The sequence below is a fragment of the Ipomoea nil genome, unplaced genomic scaffold (genome assembly GCF_001879475.1).
Source record: "Ipomoea nil cultivar Tokyo-kokei standard unplaced genomic scaffold, Asagao_1.1 scaffold1932, whole genome shotgun sequence".
Classification (NCBI taxonomy): domain Eukaryota; kingdom Viridiplantae; phylum Streptophyta; class Magnoliopsida; order Solanales; family Convolvulaceae; genus Ipomoea; species Ipomoea nil.
In genome coordinates this window covers 1,819,146-1,836,610 of record NW_017618360.1, presented here as the reverse complement: position 1 = coordinate 1,836,610, position 17,465 = coordinate 1,819,146, and the positions used below count along the sequence as shown (strand labels likewise).

Genomic DNA, 17,465 nt, shown 5'->3' with positions numbered 1-17,465 from the left:
AGCGTGAGTTTTGTACTTAATGTGCGTGAGTCTTGTGCGTAACGTGCGTGAGTTTTGTACGTAATGTGCGTGGGTGTGTATTTAATGTGAGTTGTGTGAGTTGTTGTTGAAACTTTAAAATACATGAGTTTTATGCTTAATGTGCGTGAGTGTTGTGCTTAATGTGCGTGAGTTTTGTGCTTAATGTGCGTGAGTCGTGTGCTTAAGGTGCGTGAGTTTTGTACTTAATGTGTGTGAGTGTGTACTTAATGTGAGTTGTTTTTAAAACTTAAGATGCGTGTGTTTTTGTGCTTAACATGCGTGAGGCTTGTGCTTAACATGCGTGAGGCTTGTGCTTAACATGCGTGAGGCTTGTGCTTAACATGCGTAAGACTTGTACTTAACATGCGTGAGGCTTGTGCTTAACATGCGTGAGATTGTGTTCTGAAGGTGTTTTGTTTGTGTGCTTAATGTGCGTATGTTGTGTACTTTAAGTGCGTTAGATTAATGCTTAACGTGCGTCCACCCGCACCGCATGGGAAGCCTAAAATGCACTTAATCCCTTCCCGAACAGGGTAAATAAAGACACACTAGAGGAGAACTTCTTTCACTAAAAGACCACTACTAGAACATACCCCTTGAAAGTAAAAGAAATTACATTTATCCCAAGAGAAACAAGAATGTTTTTGATAGAGCATCAATAGTTTGAGGCAATACGGTCAGTTTTGGTCTAGTGGAATAGGAAGTCATGAGACCAAGTCACCTTCCACTGGGAAGGCAAAGCTTTTAGCAGAAGGTGAAGAAAATGTAGCCACAGTTTCCCATTTGCTTGGCCTTTGCAAAGGAGAGAGCTGCATAATACAGGCACATCATAATTGGTACTTGCTACACAAAAATATCAAGACATAATTAAAAAGTATAAAGTGTTTTTTACCTTAACGGTGTCGATAAAACCTAATGATTTCATGGTAGGCTCAAGTAGCACCAACTGGTACCTCAATAAACCTCCGTTCAACATGACCTAAATAAAAATACATGTGAACCGAGCAAAAAAGTTAGAAAAGTAAATGCAGAAAATGGCGGTAACGTGTAGCTTTTTACCTCAAGGGATTTTTTAATTTTGTTAAATATTAGGAAACTCGCAAGTCCTAGTAGGAGTGACTAAGTTTCCTATTCTCTTTAAAACTAGGCTTAGTCTTCATGTTCCTATAAATATAGGATCATTACATAAATAGAAGTATAAAGTAGCGATAGAAAAAGCCTAATTCCAAAAGGACAACTTTTCCAGGTTGGAACTTGGAAATTGGAAAATATAGAAAATGCCTAATTCCAAAAGGACAACTTTTCCAACTTTTCAATAGAATGTGTTTAGCAAATGAAAAATGATCTATTTTTCTAAAGTAAAAAAATTAAAATTCAAAATTTTAAAATATTTATCAAACAAACTATAAAAAATATTCTCCAATAGAAATGTATTCTGTCTCTTTTCTATATTTTATGATTTTTAAAGATGAGTGATAAAAGTAAAAACAAAGAAATAGAAAATCATAAATTTTGAGAGTGATCATTGGTTACACTATGCAGACATTGTGAGTTTTTTTTTTTTTTTTTAAATATACTTAGCATTTGTTAGGGATCTCAGTTTTAGTAGAGTTATTGTAGTTTAGATAGTAAACCTATTAGGGTGCATTAGTTTAGATGGTAAACCTATTAAAATGCAATGTCTAATGGTCCATAGTTCAAACCTAACAATTGAAATTTTGGTTGGATATTTATTTTCAAGGCTTCTCTTTTTTCTTTTTTCTTTTTTTTTTTTCCTTTCATCTTTTAATATTAATAGTGAGATGAGTGAACTTTTGTTTTTGACATTTTTTAATATTAATAGTGAGAATTCTAATTGGACTTTTCATTTGTAACATTGTGACTTCTTTTTTTTTTTTTTTTTCAATATTAATAGTTAGATAAGTGATTTATAATGTGTTTTCCATCCAAGCTATTTTATCTAATTAATTATATTTTAGGTTTTAAACATTTTTTATCACATCGATTGTTACGTATCCTTGGATGTGGGGAGCCCAACATGGAGGTTTACGGGGTATTATGGATACCCCAAAAGGCAGCACAGGCGCAATGCGTGGCAGCTTATGAGGCAGTTGGCAGCGCAAAGTATGTTACCGTGGTTGGTGATGGGGGACTTCAACGACCTCCTCGATCAATCTGAGAAACAGGGTCGAGCCCCGCATCCACCGTGGTGCATCAGGGGCTTCCGGGAGGCGGTGCTGGATTGTGGCTTACAGGATCTGCCTTTCTCAGGCTATCAGTTTACATGGCATCGGTCGCGTGGAACTCCCAACATGGTTGAAGAAAAGCTGGATCGTGTTCTCTGCTCTGACAGTTGGTTAAGCTTGTTTGGCTCCGCCAATGCTAGCTCGATCCATTGCCCCTACAGCGATCATTTACCGCTGATCCTAAACCCGACTGCGGAGCAGCATGCAACAAGGCGGGCCCGGTTTTGCTTCGACAACATTTGGCTACGGGAGGACATGTGTCGAGAGATTGTGACGCACAGCTGGGAGAGAACAACGGGACTGGATACTTTAACAAGGATAGCGCGATGTGGCCAGGATGTTGGGCGGTGGGGCCGTAGTTACAACAGACAGTTCCAACGGCGAATCGATCAATGCAAGGCTCGCATGGAAACACTTCACTCGCGGCGTGATGCGCGGGGTTTTGTGGAGTATGCTGCTATTGAAAAGGAGTACCTTTTCTTGCTAGAACAACAACACGGGTATTGGAGGCAATGGGCAAAGGAATACTGGTATAAGGGAGGAGATGTTAACAGTAAATTCTTTCATAACTCCCTAAAGACGAGGCGTCGCAGAAACAAGATTCACCGGCTGAAGGCTGATGATGGGCGCTGGGTTACGGATGAGAATGAGCTGGGGGACCTTATGGTTGATTACTTCAGCAACTTATTTACTGCGAACCAAGGGGACGTGGAAGAGGTTATTGATTGCATTACTCCGAGTGTAACGCCACATGAAAATGACATGTTGCTCCAACCGTTAAGCAGGGACGAGATACGCGATGCTGTGAATCAGATGCATCCGGACAAGTCCCCGGGACCGGATGGGTTCGGGCCGGGTTTTTACCAGCACTTTTGGGACATTGTCGGGGGCGAGGTGACTGTGTTCTGTAGGGACTTCATGCGAACTGCGCAACTGCCGGCTAATGCCAGTGATACGCTAATTGTGCTGGTGCCGAAAAAAGACACCTGAATCGATGAAGGACTTGCGCCCTATTGCCTTATGTAACGTGATGTACATGATAGCTGCTAAGGTATGTGCTAACAGGCTGAAGCCCCTTCTGCATAAGTTGATCTCCAGTGCGCAAAGTGCATTTATACCAGGCCGCTTAATAACCGATAATGTTATGCTGGCTTATGAGGTGCACCATTTTCTGAAACGAAAGACACAGGGTAGTAAAGGGATGGTTGCGATGAAGGTCGATATGAGCAAGGCATATGACCTAGTGGAATGGGGGTTCTTAGAGGCTGTTATGGAGAATATGGGGTTCGCACGCCATTGGATTGATATAATTCTCGGGACAGTGACATCGGTGTCGTATCATGTGCTACATGCACAGCATCAGCTCGGTCCTATAACTCCTAGCAGAGGCATTCGACAGGGTGACCCACTGTCCCCATACCTCTTTCTACTAGTCACTGAAGGGTTGAGCGGGTTAATAGAAAAGCAAATGAGAACTAGGAGACTGCATGGGATATCCATTGCCAGGCAAGCACCACCAATCTCCCACTTACTGTTCGCGGATGATTGCTTCCTATTCTTAAGGGCAAATATCCCTGAGAGTCTGAACATGAGATATGTACTAGATACCTACGCTTTAGCTTTGGGACAACATGTGAATTACGACAAGTCCACAATATGCTTCAGTGCAAATGTTGGGCAGCAACACAGGGGAGAAATCATTAACGTGCTTGGGGTGACGGAGGGGGATCCTAGTGGGAAATATCTAGGCTTGCTCGCTGTGGTTGGCCGGAAGAAGAACCATATACTGGGGTTTGTGAAGGACCGTATTCTGGCAAGGATTAGAAGTTGGAATGCTAAACTCCTATCCCGGGCTGGCAGGGAAGTCTTGCTGAAGAATGTAGTTCAGTCGATGTCGGTGTACGCGATGATGGTCTTCCTATTGCCTGCAGGCCTGTGCAAGGAGATAGAGACGATTATGAACGAGTACTAGTGGACGGGTAGGCTGGGGAATGGGAAGGGGATGCGATGGCGATCCTGGGCAGGGCTATGTGCCCCGAACACCACCTACTTTGAAGCCGCTGAAGGTAGCAACCCCTCGTTCATCTGGCGAGGGATGCTGGCAGTCAGGGACATTATGAGGCAAGGATGTAGGCGGTATATAGGAGATGGGCGTGGCACCAGGATAGGTACTGAACCGTGGCTACCTGTAGGGGATGATCCATATATCCGCACTGGTCTGCCTACGGTTATTGCTGAAGCACCAGTCTCTTCCTTGATGAATGTACAGGGCATAGGGTAGGATATCGATTGTGTCCGGGATGTCTTTGATGCGCGGGATGCAGACTTAATTCTCAGAATCCCTATCAGCATGCGCAAGCCCCCGGACGGCTGGTATTGGTTTTGGGACTCGAAGGGAGCTTACACCGTGAAATCATGTTATAAACACCTTACTCTCGTGGATCACGATGCGCGCCCCTGGCTGAAGTTTTGGAACGCCCATGTTCCGCCAAAAGTGAAGTCTTTCTGTTGGCAGTTGGCTACGGGCTGCCTGCCGACCAGGGATGCGTTAAATGCGCGGAGGGTGAGTGTTGCGGTACAGTGCCACATGTGTATGAACGAGGAGGAATCGGCGACCCATATGTTCGCGCTTTGCCCAAGAGTGGCTGCGGCATGGAGTAATATGGGGCTACACACGCAGTCGCCCAGCAATGACGCCAGCTCGTGGTTCTTCGCTTGTGTACATGCGTTGAAGGACGAGCAGCTGGCCAAGTTCATGGTGGTCTGTTGGGGTATATGGCTCAGCAGGAATGAACATGTATGGAAGGGCGCTGCTTTAGACATGGATCACATGTTGCGTCGATCGTTGGTCTACCTGGAGAATTGGGGTGCAGCGAATCTGGAATCCTCAGCTACGGCGCCATGCATGCATGTAGACAAGTGGGTGCGGCCACGGAGAGGCATGATCAAGTTGAACACTGATGCAGCGTTCCGTGGTGATGAGGTGGGGTGTGGCTGGGTGCTACGTGATGATGACGGCAGGTTCCTGGCTGCGAAAAACATATGTTTGGCTGGGAGCTATTCTGTGAATGAGGGTGAGGCACTCAGCTGGCTGCTGGGTGTAGGGATGGGCAATCTAGAAGTAGAAGTAGATTCGCAAATTGTTTTTAATGTTGTGTGTTCTGTTCCTTTTAATTCTTCTTTTGGTTTATTAGTTGGTGACATTAAAGAGTTGGCAGCCACAGTTGGTGGTGTTGAATTCTCTTTTGTAAGACGGTCTGCGAATTGTGTCGCCCACGCTATTGCCCGGGAGGCCTTTTCTGAGCCAGGTCGTGGAGAGTGGTTTGATATACCACATCCTTTCCTTGTCAGCTGTCTGGATTATGATTTAATGAATTAGCATGTGTTTTTCTCCAAAAAAAAAAAAAAAAAAAAACATTTTTTATCTTGATGTATTTTGATTTTTTATTTCTATTCAACAATATTTATGACTTGGTCTCTAAGTGTTTCATTTTTTAAAAAAATATCTAGTTAGTTTTAATTTTTTGCCCCCACTGGAGAAGAATTCTAGATCCGCCACAGCCCCTAGAGCCCTTGACGGCGAGTTGTGAAATCAGCCCAGACCTTCTAGCATTCTTTGGGCCTTTTTTCTCATACATGCTTCCGGTGAGATTCAAACCCAACACGATCGCCTCTCGTCATGATCTTTAAGTCAGGTGATAAATTAACTATCCTAAGGGTGTGTTTGGAAATCCGGATCCTAAGTGTGTTTGGAAACCCAGAAAATGATTTCCAGAAATCATTTTCTAGGTTTTTAGTGTTTGGGAAGGAGGAAAATACTAAAGTCAATGGAAAATGAAGTTTAGTCAATGGAAAATTGAGTCATTTTTACGAAAAATGACTTCCCCTTTTTTTGAGGGGAAGTCATTTTCCGGCTTCATCTTCTTCGCGCATGAGACCGAGAACTCCTCCTTCGCACAAAACCAGTGAGACCATGAACGCCCCCTTCTTCGCACAGAGACTACAGAGACAACCAATGCGACATTCACAATCTTCTCAATCACCGAAAACCATTTCCGACTGTGGGTACGAAAACCCACAGCCGGAAACGTAATGGTTTCCGACTTGGAAACCCACAGATTTGGTTTTCCGACTTGGAAAATCAGAATCTATGATTTTCCAAGCCAGAAACCATATTGGTTTCCAGAAACCAATCTGGTTTCCTTGGAAACTGGTTTCCTTGGAAACCAATCTGGTTTCCTTGCCGGAAACCAAAATTAAACCAATGCTCTGCTTCTTTTGGTCCACTAATTTCTCCAAAAAAAATGCTTCTTTTTCTCTTAATTTTAGTTTTTTATGTAATTAGATGGTTTAATCAATCTTTTGAACACTTCTACAACCATTTTCGTAAATAGTTTCTAAGAAATAACTATGGAAACCTTATGTTTTATAGTTATGAAGTTATGGATGTACAGTTATGCAATTCTAGATGTATAGTTATAAAGTTATGGATGTGTAGTTATGCAATTTTGGATTTATAGTTATAAAATTATGGATGTGTAGTTATGCAATGCTAAATTATTATTATTATTTTTAAGTTAAATGTCAAAACAACGTTTTTGCATCCGTATGCATCATGCACGGATGCACAACATAACGATTGGGCCAGTGATGGGTCAAGCTCAATAGTCAATACAACACAGCAGATTCGTTCTCAGGAATACAAAGATGAGCAATTGTTCTCAGGAATAAGAACTAATCAAATTAATGGCAAACACTATTCTAAGACATAATTTAAAAACTTAGAGAGACTAATATAGAATATAGAAATATATTAAACATTTTCAAGATTCAAGAAGTAAATTTTAGAAACTTTAATACAAAAGTAATGACACTGATGTTTTTTTTTTTTTTTTTGACAAAGGTAAACTAGTAATTCAAGCACAACAGTATGTGGGCTTATATGTGCCGAATAAGAACCCTAAAAAAGGGGTAGGCTTGATGGGAAACGGACGAGCATCCATTCTTTCTCATATGCCACCAGATGACCCCAACCCATTTGCTTGAGCAATGAGAGCTTTAGTTCATAAAGCTTCCTCTTAGGAGGGTCCCCGTCTTCTTGAATCATGTCAATTAAAACCTGGTGCAAGAATTCAGTCAGTAAAACAACCTGCCCACTAGCTATATAATATATACAAGTGTTCAATGAGAAAATTAAAAAACCGGGGCATTTATATCTCAGTATAAAATCAGTTCTCAATAGTAAAACGCAATGCAAACACTAATCTATATGGCATAAGGAATAAAGTTGCAGAAATAGCAAATTACCTTCAATGCAGTTCCTAGTCTTCCAAGACGTCTCTCACGCAAAACAGAAAGTTTTCCATATCTAGATGAGTTGACATCTACCCACTTCTTTAGTTCTTTGAAGTTCTTTTCAAACAAGTCTGACTCAACATCAGACACCGTTACAGGTTGGCTATCTGCCTTCAATGATTCAATCTCTGCCAAAGCCAATCCTTTCTGGTAGAGTGCTTCTACCAACTGGTCGCGAGTTGTTTCCATTTTCTTCTTCATTTTCTATAACACCAAGTAAATTGCTTTTATGAGTAGACTGTGTTAAAGTGATAAACTCTTGTTCGAGTGTATTATTAAAATAAGATGTAAATATTTTTTTTTAATGGGAAAGTGAGAGAAAACAGCCAAAAATTCAATGCTCACTTCTGCAGCATCATCTTCGGCATCACGTTTGAGGGAAAAGTATTTGGCTAACTCTTCTCTATCAATGCTTACAACAACCTCATCTGCTGCATCAGTAACCTGCCACAAAACATGCTTTGTAAGAAAACCCAAATGCTACTGCTGATGATATAAAGCAGAAAAAAGAATATCGTAGTTCCAATATTTGCATCTCAATTGACATTAATATTGTTGGTTAGGAAACAATTGCGGTCAGCAGAAAATTGACTGAAGAAACGTTACCTCTTCATAGTGTTGGATCTTGTCTTCAACATTTTTTTGTGAAAGAAGACCTTCCAATATTTTAGCAAGCAAAGGGGTGTATTTTGGGTATTCCGACTGCAACAACAGAATTCAGAAAGAAATTGATATGTTTATAGAAGCCGCCACAGATTGACAATTTGACATGAGAAATAGAATTATAATTACCTTAAGTAAGATTGATAACTTTCTCCATTCTGACCGTTCCTCATCAGTGCCTTGGTTTAAGCCAGCAAGAACCTTTATTTTAGCATCACGGACCTGATTGAGAACATGAATGCAAATTTCTTTTAACTAAAATATTTAAATGACTAAAATCCATGGGTCCATGAGAATTTACACAAAACATAAATAAGGAAAATTTACATTCAACAAATTAACATATTTGTATAAAGATATAAAAATCGAATGCTAAAACGAGAACTGTCAATCTCTAAGATGAACAATATGAATAGAAATGGATACTACCTCTGCATCTAACTTTTCAGATATGGTCTGGTTGCTAGTTAAGGAACTTTTCTCCTTGTCATCATTAAGCTGCAACAGAGATAATACAACTCACTAAATTAAGAATAAGTGAAGACAAACTCGAGTCTGTAAAGGAATATAAATGTGTTCCATAGATGAGTTCCACGGATGACACAATTATCAACCTTGGTTGGAGGCACCATATATGATATTTGATACGATGCAGGGTTCTTTTGTGAATCTTTCCCCTCGTTAAGCTTTCCATAGGACACTGTCCCTAGCAATACTGATCCTTCAGAGCAGTTCTGCAAGTAAAAGCACATAAATATGAAAGAAACAGCCACTTTAACTACAACTGGAGCACAGTTGCAGCGGATAGACTACAGTTTCAGCAATATGAACCTTTGGGAGCTTGTCCTTCGAAGGAGGACCCAAATAAAACGCTTCCTTCACCCTTAAAATTCATATGAACAAAAGAACAACATATTTCACATGAGAACATCAATAAAGAATAATTTGAAGTTTTCCAATTTGATGATTCCGTACCCAGGAATCAGAACAGAAGATGAGAAGTTACTGTCACCCGTCACTGGACCATCAGGTTGAGCATAAAAGCTAAGTCGAATACTATCCTGCATTATGAATATACAAATTCAGCCACGTTAAGTCTGTAGAGCACTAAGGTGTCAGTAAATATCTCTATACACTAGACCATACAATATGGCATTATCCTAGAATATATGTGTATGTCGTATACATTAATGTTTTAGCATCTATGCCTAAAGATGTCTAAGACATAATTATATTTCACACTTGAAAAAAACCATAACCATTACAAAATGAAACATAGCAAAGCATCTCATATTAATAAATGTCGCAACAATCTACCTTGTCCTCCAAGGTTCTTTCAATGAACAACACCAACTGTTTCATTTTCTCTAAGTACTGCACATTATCATGCCTGCAAATAGGACAATCATTGTAATTAAGCAGAACGCTCTCCACTTAAATTCCAAAATAGTTTGGTGCTTGAAACCAAAATCCCAAACAACATTCTCACCTCAAATAAAGCTGCAAACTGTATTCACCCTTGGGAAGTTTTGAAGAACTCGGATAAACATCACCCATTGCATACACACGCTACATTATAAAGGTAAAGTATTTATATTTTTTTATAAAAAAAAAAAACGCGCCAGAATGAGTAAAAGAATGAAATTCAGTAAAGAGATGGGAATAGACTTGACAGAAAGATATGATGGCAACAGTTCCACACCGAAGAAATTTGTTTCCTTGTGTAAAGAAAGAGTGACATAATTTGTTGAACCATTAACATCTAAAGCCTGGTGCTTTGAGATGCAAACGTTAAAGCATACATAGGTAATAACAAATAAGATTTGGAAGATTTCCAAATCTGAAAAATGAGATAATCTGTACCTTGTTAGAATCTGATATCATATAAAACTGAGACTCGAATTTATTATCATAAATGCGATTGTTAAGTAATGGAATCTGAGGCTTGACTTCAGCACTATCTTCCAGTTTGAATTTGTAACTGCATCAACAACAAGCCAATGAAGAAGTTAGCACAAAATAAGAATTTGACAAAAGAAAAGAGTCATCCATCAGTAATTTGTGTTAAACCTAGACGTACGTTAGTATTAATGCAAGTATCTGCTTCCCTGATGGTAATTTGTCCCTATCTGCTGAGAGGGCATGAACTTTAGCATCAATTGGACGATATGGAGTTCGAACCTGAAAAATTAATTACAGAGGGAAAACTTGGTTTTGAATACTGTCATTAAGTCAGCCATGATGTGGGCAGAGAAAATAGTTTCACCTTGTTAAGCACCGCAGTAGGGGCAAGGGTCTCAGTTGATAGAGGAGCTTCAGCATCAATTCTTATAGGCGCTTCACTTCCATCAAGAACCACTTCCTCTTTGTTAGCGTCGATACCATGAAATCCAATCTGAGAATTTACACCAACCAAAAGACGTAATATCATCATAACAAATATGGTTCTAAACCCCATACCCCAAACCCCCTATATATAGGGGAGGGTTCATGTGAGAGCATGCTCCCACGTAAAAAATGAAGACTCATTTGATCCATCCATCTGGGTAAATCATCGGTTGAGGGTTGCTAAAATATAATTGAAAAAATTGAGGTTCTTTTTTATAAATATTGAAAACTTGAAAGTTTAAATTAACCCCGTGTTTTTTGTACTAAAACCTTCAACCATTGATGAACCTTGATTGACGGCTGACTTCCTCAATTTTTACGGGAATCATTTGATGCTACCCATATATATATATATATATATATATATATATATATATATATATGGCAAGGTAAATAGACACACCAGAGGAGAACTTCCTTCACTAAAAGACCACTACTAGAACATACCCCTTGAAAGTAAAAGAAATTACATTTACCCAAAAAGAAACAAGAATGCTTTGATAGAGCATCAATAGTTTGAGGCAACACGGTGCAATGACAAAAGTTATCAGATCATTAGGCAACAATCATATAGATTAAATGTTTGGTAATGGAATATGAAAATAATACCTCAAAATCAACAATGGTGGTCTCATGACTTCCTATTCCACTAGACCAAAACTGAGCTACTGCTAGTTCCATTGTGCAACCACCCTCCACTGGGAAGGCAAAGCTTTTAGCAGAAGGTGAAGAAAATGTAGCCACACTTTCCCATTTGCTTGGTCTTTGCAAAGGAAAGAGCTGCATAATACAGGCACATCATAGGCACATCATAATTGGTACTTGCTACACATAAAAATATAAGACACAATTGAAAAGTATAAAGTGTCTTTTACCTGAACGGTGTCGATGAAGAATCTTCTAGCTGTATCAAAACCTGATGCTCTCATAGTAGCCTCAACCCAAGTAGCACCAACTGGTACCTCAATAAACCTCCGTTCAACATGACCTAAATAAAAATACAAGTGAACGAGCAAAATGTTAGAAAAGTAAAAGGGATTTTTAAATTTGTCGAATATTAGGAAACTCCTAGGAGTCCAAGCAGGAGTGGCTTAGTTTCCTATTCCTATTAGACTTGATTTAGTCCCATGTTTCTATAAATATAGGATTTTATAGGATCCTTATATAGATAGAAGTATAGAGTACACAGGGAGACAATCAATTGTAATTGTAATTGTAATCTTTCATTATAATATATTCTTTCTATTCTCTTTTTCTTTGGTTTCTCACATATTTTGCTTCCGCCTAACTGGCGGGTGATTGTTATTCTCCGCCCGTCAAGCCTTTCAATCCCTCAATTTCAACAAATTTTAAAGAAAAGCCAAAAGCCTAATCATCTTGAGTTTACTGTAATATTAATTGACATAATGCAGAAAAAGTCTAAGTAATAATGTTATTGACAATTATGCATAGTAGCTCACAATATATGACAATCACCTGGCGAAAATGCCATCCCCTGAAATGAAATTAAAGGGGGGCGATTTTTCACAGCTTTTGGCTTTGTTATAGTAACTGGAATTCTGAAAAGAGGACCGCGCCATGGGGCCTTGCAGTCCACTCCATATACTTCATAATAATGCAAACCATCACCAAGACTGGTAGGGTCAACAACAACACTGGAAATTGACGGGGAAGAAGACTTATAATGAGAAATCAATATTGCAAGAGATGCATCATACTAAAATGGGAATTTGCTTTAAAACCTAACATTCTTGATCTAATAAAACTTCAGAAAAAAACAAAAAAAAAAAAGCACACTGGAGATGGATAAAATTTAAATAATTGAGATGCATAGACTAACTTGAAGCTACGCCCATTATGGGTGAGGAGGAGGTACTCTGGAGATCTAACGACTGTGTGTCCAGTGGAATGCAACTGAATACACTCTTCAAAAGGAACCAGTTCCTCTAAATTACTTGCATCTTCATGAAATTTCGGTTGAACTTCAACTGTCCACTGAGGAAAATATTAATTCAGCTTCCTCAAAGAAATGAACTTGTGAATGCACTAATTTTTTTTAATAGCAGATACGATATAAATATTACATTAACACACTAGATCAAAAAATTCAAATCCACTGCTATATCACCTCTGTTGATTGGTTACAAGAATTAATCTCCCTGAGGTAAATACCTCGTGATGTAGGGGCTGCATTCAAAGTTAAATTTGAGATTAAATCAGATTTAATAACTAGTTTGATCATTGTACAAAAAGAATTAACCATAATGGGAAAGATCTAGACGACTAGAATGCGACAACGAAGGCTTTACCCCAAGCCAAACTTCATATTTTGTCAGAGTATCTAAATGTAGGTACTCAAATATGCATTCATTGATAAAGAGGGAAAAAAGGGTACTCAAATGTGCATTCATTGATAAAGAGGGAAAAAAGGGAGCAAGTGAGTGTTGGTTACAAGGTTTACTTGATTTTCCAGCCTGATTGATATTGACTTGATACCGTACACAAGGGAAGTGTTGTGACTTCTGAACATATTCATAAGCCCTGCCATACCATCCAACTATTAAAGAAGAATCTAACAAATGGTCTTAACTAACAAACAATGGTGTGAAGAACGCAGTAAACGTAACTTGTCAACTTGCATAAGCCCTTCTCCAGCCGTTAATTTATCTTCTGGCAGCGTCCCCACAGGACTAGCTGTATTTTCTAGAGCCTTCCGCACAGTGTACGGGCTCACAGGAATTCCTTCAGCCTGTAAATAATTTACAGGCCTTTGTCAGAAAGTGAGAGGAAAAAAAAATAAAGGCAGAAGACAGTCGATTAGAATAAACCTTCATAGCACTTATAAGTAAAGCAACTCCACCACAAGCAGAAGGAGAGGACATGGATGTTCCATTCATCAACTTGCGTCTTTGAAGAGTCCATGTGGGAACAGGAGCCACAGCTCCCCCAGCAGCACTTATAGAGACACCAACATCTCCATCAGCAGTTGGTCCCCGACTAGACCTGCAGAAGTATATTTGGGGTTAAAATGTAAACTAAGAAATAACAGAAAAAAATGTGTATCTCAAGGTTATCATGTAGGGACTAGTTAGGCAAGCAGCCAAGGATCTAGTGGTCTGCTGATGTATTTAAATTTAGATAGGGAAACTTTTGCCCACCTACTAAAATGAAAGCACATAGCACATACCATGTGTACTCAAGGCCTTCAGAAGGTGGCTCAACCAACAAGTGAGTTGCAGCAGCCATAGCAGGAGATACATATGCACCAATTCCTATAATGCTTGATGTAGTACCACCAGGTGCACCCACGGTAGTCAACGCTGGCCCATTGTTGCCCGCACTGCTTACAAATATTATACGGTGCTTGTTGACCACCTTTATATTCAATTGGTACCATCAATTATAGTCATAAATTTTTTGCATACTCTAGTTCTCCCAGGAAATCCAAATATAGGGGTTTTAAGGTGTTACCTCATCAACAAGATCAACAAAGCGACCATAATCCGGGAGTAATGTGGCTTCCCCATAACTCATGTTGATGAGATCACACTTATGCTGCTCACAACATATAAAAGGTGTAATATGCATGCTTCAGAAACTGATAAATACAATGTACTAAAAGCATACGAACAATTTCTTTGTACATTATATCATTACCACATCTGAGAAAAATAAGGTATCAAACTAGTAAAACTGCTAAAGGAAGCTAACAGCAAAGACATACCTCCACAGCTGCAATCACAGCCCGAGTCAATCCTGTTCCAGTTTCCATTGAACCTAAGCGAGAATCACCAATTTTACATGATATCAACTGTGCTCCAGGTGCAATTCCATTTAGCAAAGGTTCCTTCAAATGCCAACATGTGTTGCACAAGCAATAAGTTTGCCGCCATCAGAATAAGCATTAGTTGAATAGTTGATTTATGCCGGTGTGATTTTAAAAACTTACCTTTGGATGGTAAGCTGCAGCAATACCAGCAACATGAGTAGCATGTGGAGAACTATCCGTTACGATACTGAGAATATTGCCTTCATTGTACACGTTTAAAACAAAAGTACAAGCATCCAATTTGCTAAATACTCCATGCTTCCGTTCAATTCTATAATTTGTTAGAGGAAGGAAATCAGCGAGCTTTCCACATTCAGGTTCATCCTGAAGACTCTGTGTGTCAAGAGCAGCCCTCCATACTTCTCCATCATGCCATACAACAGCATCAATAACAGGCCCCTTGTCATCATAGCTCTACAGTTTTTCAATTATTAGAGATGGAACTAGATGTATTTACATAAACCAGAAAAGTTATCACACAAAAAAATCTACTCACATCAGTTTGCTTGCGCAGAAGATCAACTTTGTTCTGGAGGTCCTCACGAACCCTTTTCAAATTGGCATCCTCACATTTTGCATGTTTCTACAGTATTGGTAAGTTCAAAAATACATAAATAACTAACCATAAATTAATAACTAACCCTAAACTATGGGCTACAAAAAGTAAAAAGAACAATATTCCTTGCAGGCTTGCACATATTTTCCATAACCATAAGAATGTTACTACACTCCGAACAAAGAACTTAAGGTTTCAAATTATGTCCAGATATTTAGAACTAGTCTTTGCTATTAATTTGATTACTTCCTATTCTTTATACTTTAGCATGTTAGTTCTCTTATTTCTGTTATGTAATAAGCCTATTTAAGACCATTGTTAACATATCAGATAATTTTTTTCTCCTTTCGTATTCTATTTTTCTTTAACCTTGTTTACATTCGGGATGCTCATCATTTGGGATCAGAGCTCATGAGTCATGAGTTGGAAGTTCTAATCACAAAAAATGTAATACAAAATGGAAAATTGAACTTAATTACTTTAACCATCAATAAAGTGATAAAGTAAATAGATGACGAACCTTATCAAACTCATCAAGTTGCTTTACAGCCTCCGTGATTGCTTCCTGATTTTTCTCATCCCACTTTTTTTTTCTTTCTTTCTGCAAAAATAAGAAAATACAAGAAATTCTAACAAATAGCATGCCTTAGGTAATAGATTACTCATATAGCAGCAATACTAAGATTCACCTTCACACGAGAAGTAAGATCATCAGTGAACAGCTCAAATACCAATTTGCAACCCACATGCCATTCACCGGATGGATTATTCCACGAAGAATTTACAATCAAAGAAGCTCCTAAAATACATGACGACCCATGCAAGCACGGTTAGAAACTAAAACTCTATGCAATTGCAATGAAAGACGATGTAGCAGTGTTTATAAAAAATTGTACCAGATGCTCCCTGAATGCAACCATCAGCATCAGCCTTCACTACAGTGGATGTATCAACATCTCCACTACCAGTACTGGAACAATGTAGTATAACTAGAGTTAATAATCATTTCTATTCGTATTACTACATTCAAATATACTTCTAACACAGTATGCAGCAATCTAAAGTTCGGAATCTCAATCTTACCAATCTAACACATCCAGAACTTTTGGTTTCCCATCCGATGTCACCTGTAAACCAGCTGCAGCTGGATCAACTCCAGAATCTAAAACACGATTAAAAGAATTGAAGAAATTAGCGGAATTAATACTTGGAATGAACACAAGTTCTGGAGACATGCAGCTGCTCAAACTTACAAAGGAGTGCGATACAAAGGAGTGCGATACAAAGTTTAATTGTAATTTGTACTGTTAAATGCCGGAAAAAAGATGAGAACTGACCGAAAATTGCGATGACGACGCCGCGGCCGTCGTAGTGAGGGTGAGCTTCGATGAAGCGATCGGCGGCGATTTCCTTCTTAGGCATTTGAGAAGCAAGGAAAGTGGACTCGTTCAGTCTGAAATTGCGCAGAGCTCCGTTGTCGTCGCCGGAAGTTACAATCGAGGAACAAGTCATGGCCCTACTTCTGCTCAGTCCCCTCTCTAGAGTTGAGCTACCGCTGCGCTTTTTGGGTGTAATAATGAGTCTTCGACCTGGGGGGGAAATAAAAAATGGTGACTGGGACAGAGGAGGAATAACAAATGCTTTATATTGTAAGAGGCTTTGCATTGTTTAACCGGGGGCGTTTTGGTAATTTCACACGCGATGGTTGATTTCGCCGGTGGCGTGCACGAAGGCGAGGCTTGCCAGCTGCCCACCCGCCGGGGAGTCAGAGAGGTTGTTTCTTAACAAATGGATAAGTGTCCATTGTCCAATGAGAACTGAGAAGACCCGTATCCTACTGCTAGTCTCATGAGGTGTGAATTTACAACTCTGCCCCTAAAGGCAAAAAGGTGACTCTTTATGAGTGCATCATTAATTAATTTTTTTTTTTAAACAAAGAGGACATACTATTCATTCATCCATCATAAGAGCAATAGAACATTATTAAAAAAAAAAAAAAAAAAAAAAAAAAAGAGGGTCATCAAATCATTCTATACAATAGGACCTAGAAAGATATGTTTGAGCAAGTAAAGTTAGGCATATAATGGGTTGTTGCATAATGGGTTCAGATTGTTCAGATTTTAATTTTTTTTGAAAATTTTCTAATTTATCATTAATTATATGATTATCTGATAACTTTTTCCTTAAATATTATATTTTGTTAATTCACCGTTAACATTACCTAAAAATCCTTATAAAATTCTAATATTAAAGTCATAACAAAACTCTAAACCCTCCAATCCTTATTATAGCATAATAATTGCACCATAGTCTAATTCTAATATTAAATTTTAATATAGAATTATAAATATACCATTAGTCTAATTAATAATATTAAAGTCTTAATAGATACGGGGGCATGCCAGAA

The 17,465-nt window shown here is 38.9% G+C and overlaps 1 protein-coding gene across 3 annotated transcripts; it reads right to left on the bottom strand.

Annotated features, from left to right (window-relative positions):
• Positions 1–6,985: 6,985 nt before the first annotated feature.
• Positions 6,986–16,874, bottom strand: LOC109146488 (tripeptidyl-peptidase 2). 3 transcript variants are annotated; one of them, XM_019294134.1, is made up of 33 exons: positions 16,732–16,873; positions 16,396–16,647; positions 16,142–16,220; positions 15,955–16,028; positions 15,748–15,857; positions 15,579–15,659; positions 14,999–15,085; positions 14,623–14,916; positions 14,398–14,520; positions 14,145–14,228; positions 13,861–14,048; positions 13,502–13,676; positions 13,301–13,422; positions 13,126–13,214; positions 12,802–12,860; positions 12,514–12,668; positions 12,150–12,328; positions 11,549–11,661; positions 11,283–11,453; positions 10,552–10,680; positions 10,366–10,466; positions 10,149–10,266; positions 9,775–9,854; positions 9,603–9,675; positions 9,261–9,346; positions 9,117–9,168; positions 8,900–9,019; positions 8,715–8,783; positions 8,415–8,507; positions 8,229–8,324; positions 7,968–8,066; positions 7,575–7,826; positions 6,986–7,386 (listed from the first exon to the last, which is right to left on the bottom strand). In XM_019294134.1, exons 2-33 carry the CDS (start codon positions 16,568–16,570, stop codon positions 7,228–7,230), a joined length of 3,885 nt encoding a protein of 1,294 aa, XP_019149679.1. In that variant the 5' UTR covers positions 16,571–16,647; positions 16,732–16,873; the 3' UTR covers positions 6,986–7,227. The 3 variants fall into 3 exon arrangements, with proteins under 3 accessions (XP_019149679.1, XP_019149677.1, XP_019149678.1); XM_019294132.1 differs by having other exon boundaries at positions 16,396–16,874; XM_019294133.1 differs by having other exon boundaries at positions 13,135–13,214; positions 16,396–16,872.
• Between the last annotated feature and the right edge of the window lie 591 nt (positions 16,875–17,465).

What these genes read in the sequence shown, in the direction of transcription:
- LOC109146488 (XM_019294132.1), bottom strand. Translation starts at nt 16,723, where the DNA reads ATGCAAAGCCTCTTACAATATAAAGCATTTGTTATTCCTCCTCTGTCC. An exon ending in TACTTATAAGTGCTATGAAG is followed by an intron (nt 13,423 to 13,501) that starts GTTTATTCTAAT and finishes AATTATTTACAG; the next exon opens with GCTGAAGGAATTCCTGTGAG. An exon ending in TCTTCTGTTCTGATTCCTGG is followed by an intron (nt 9,169 to 9,260) that starts GTACGGAATCAT and finishes ATGAATTTTAAG; the next exon opens with GGTGAAGGAAGCGTTTTATT.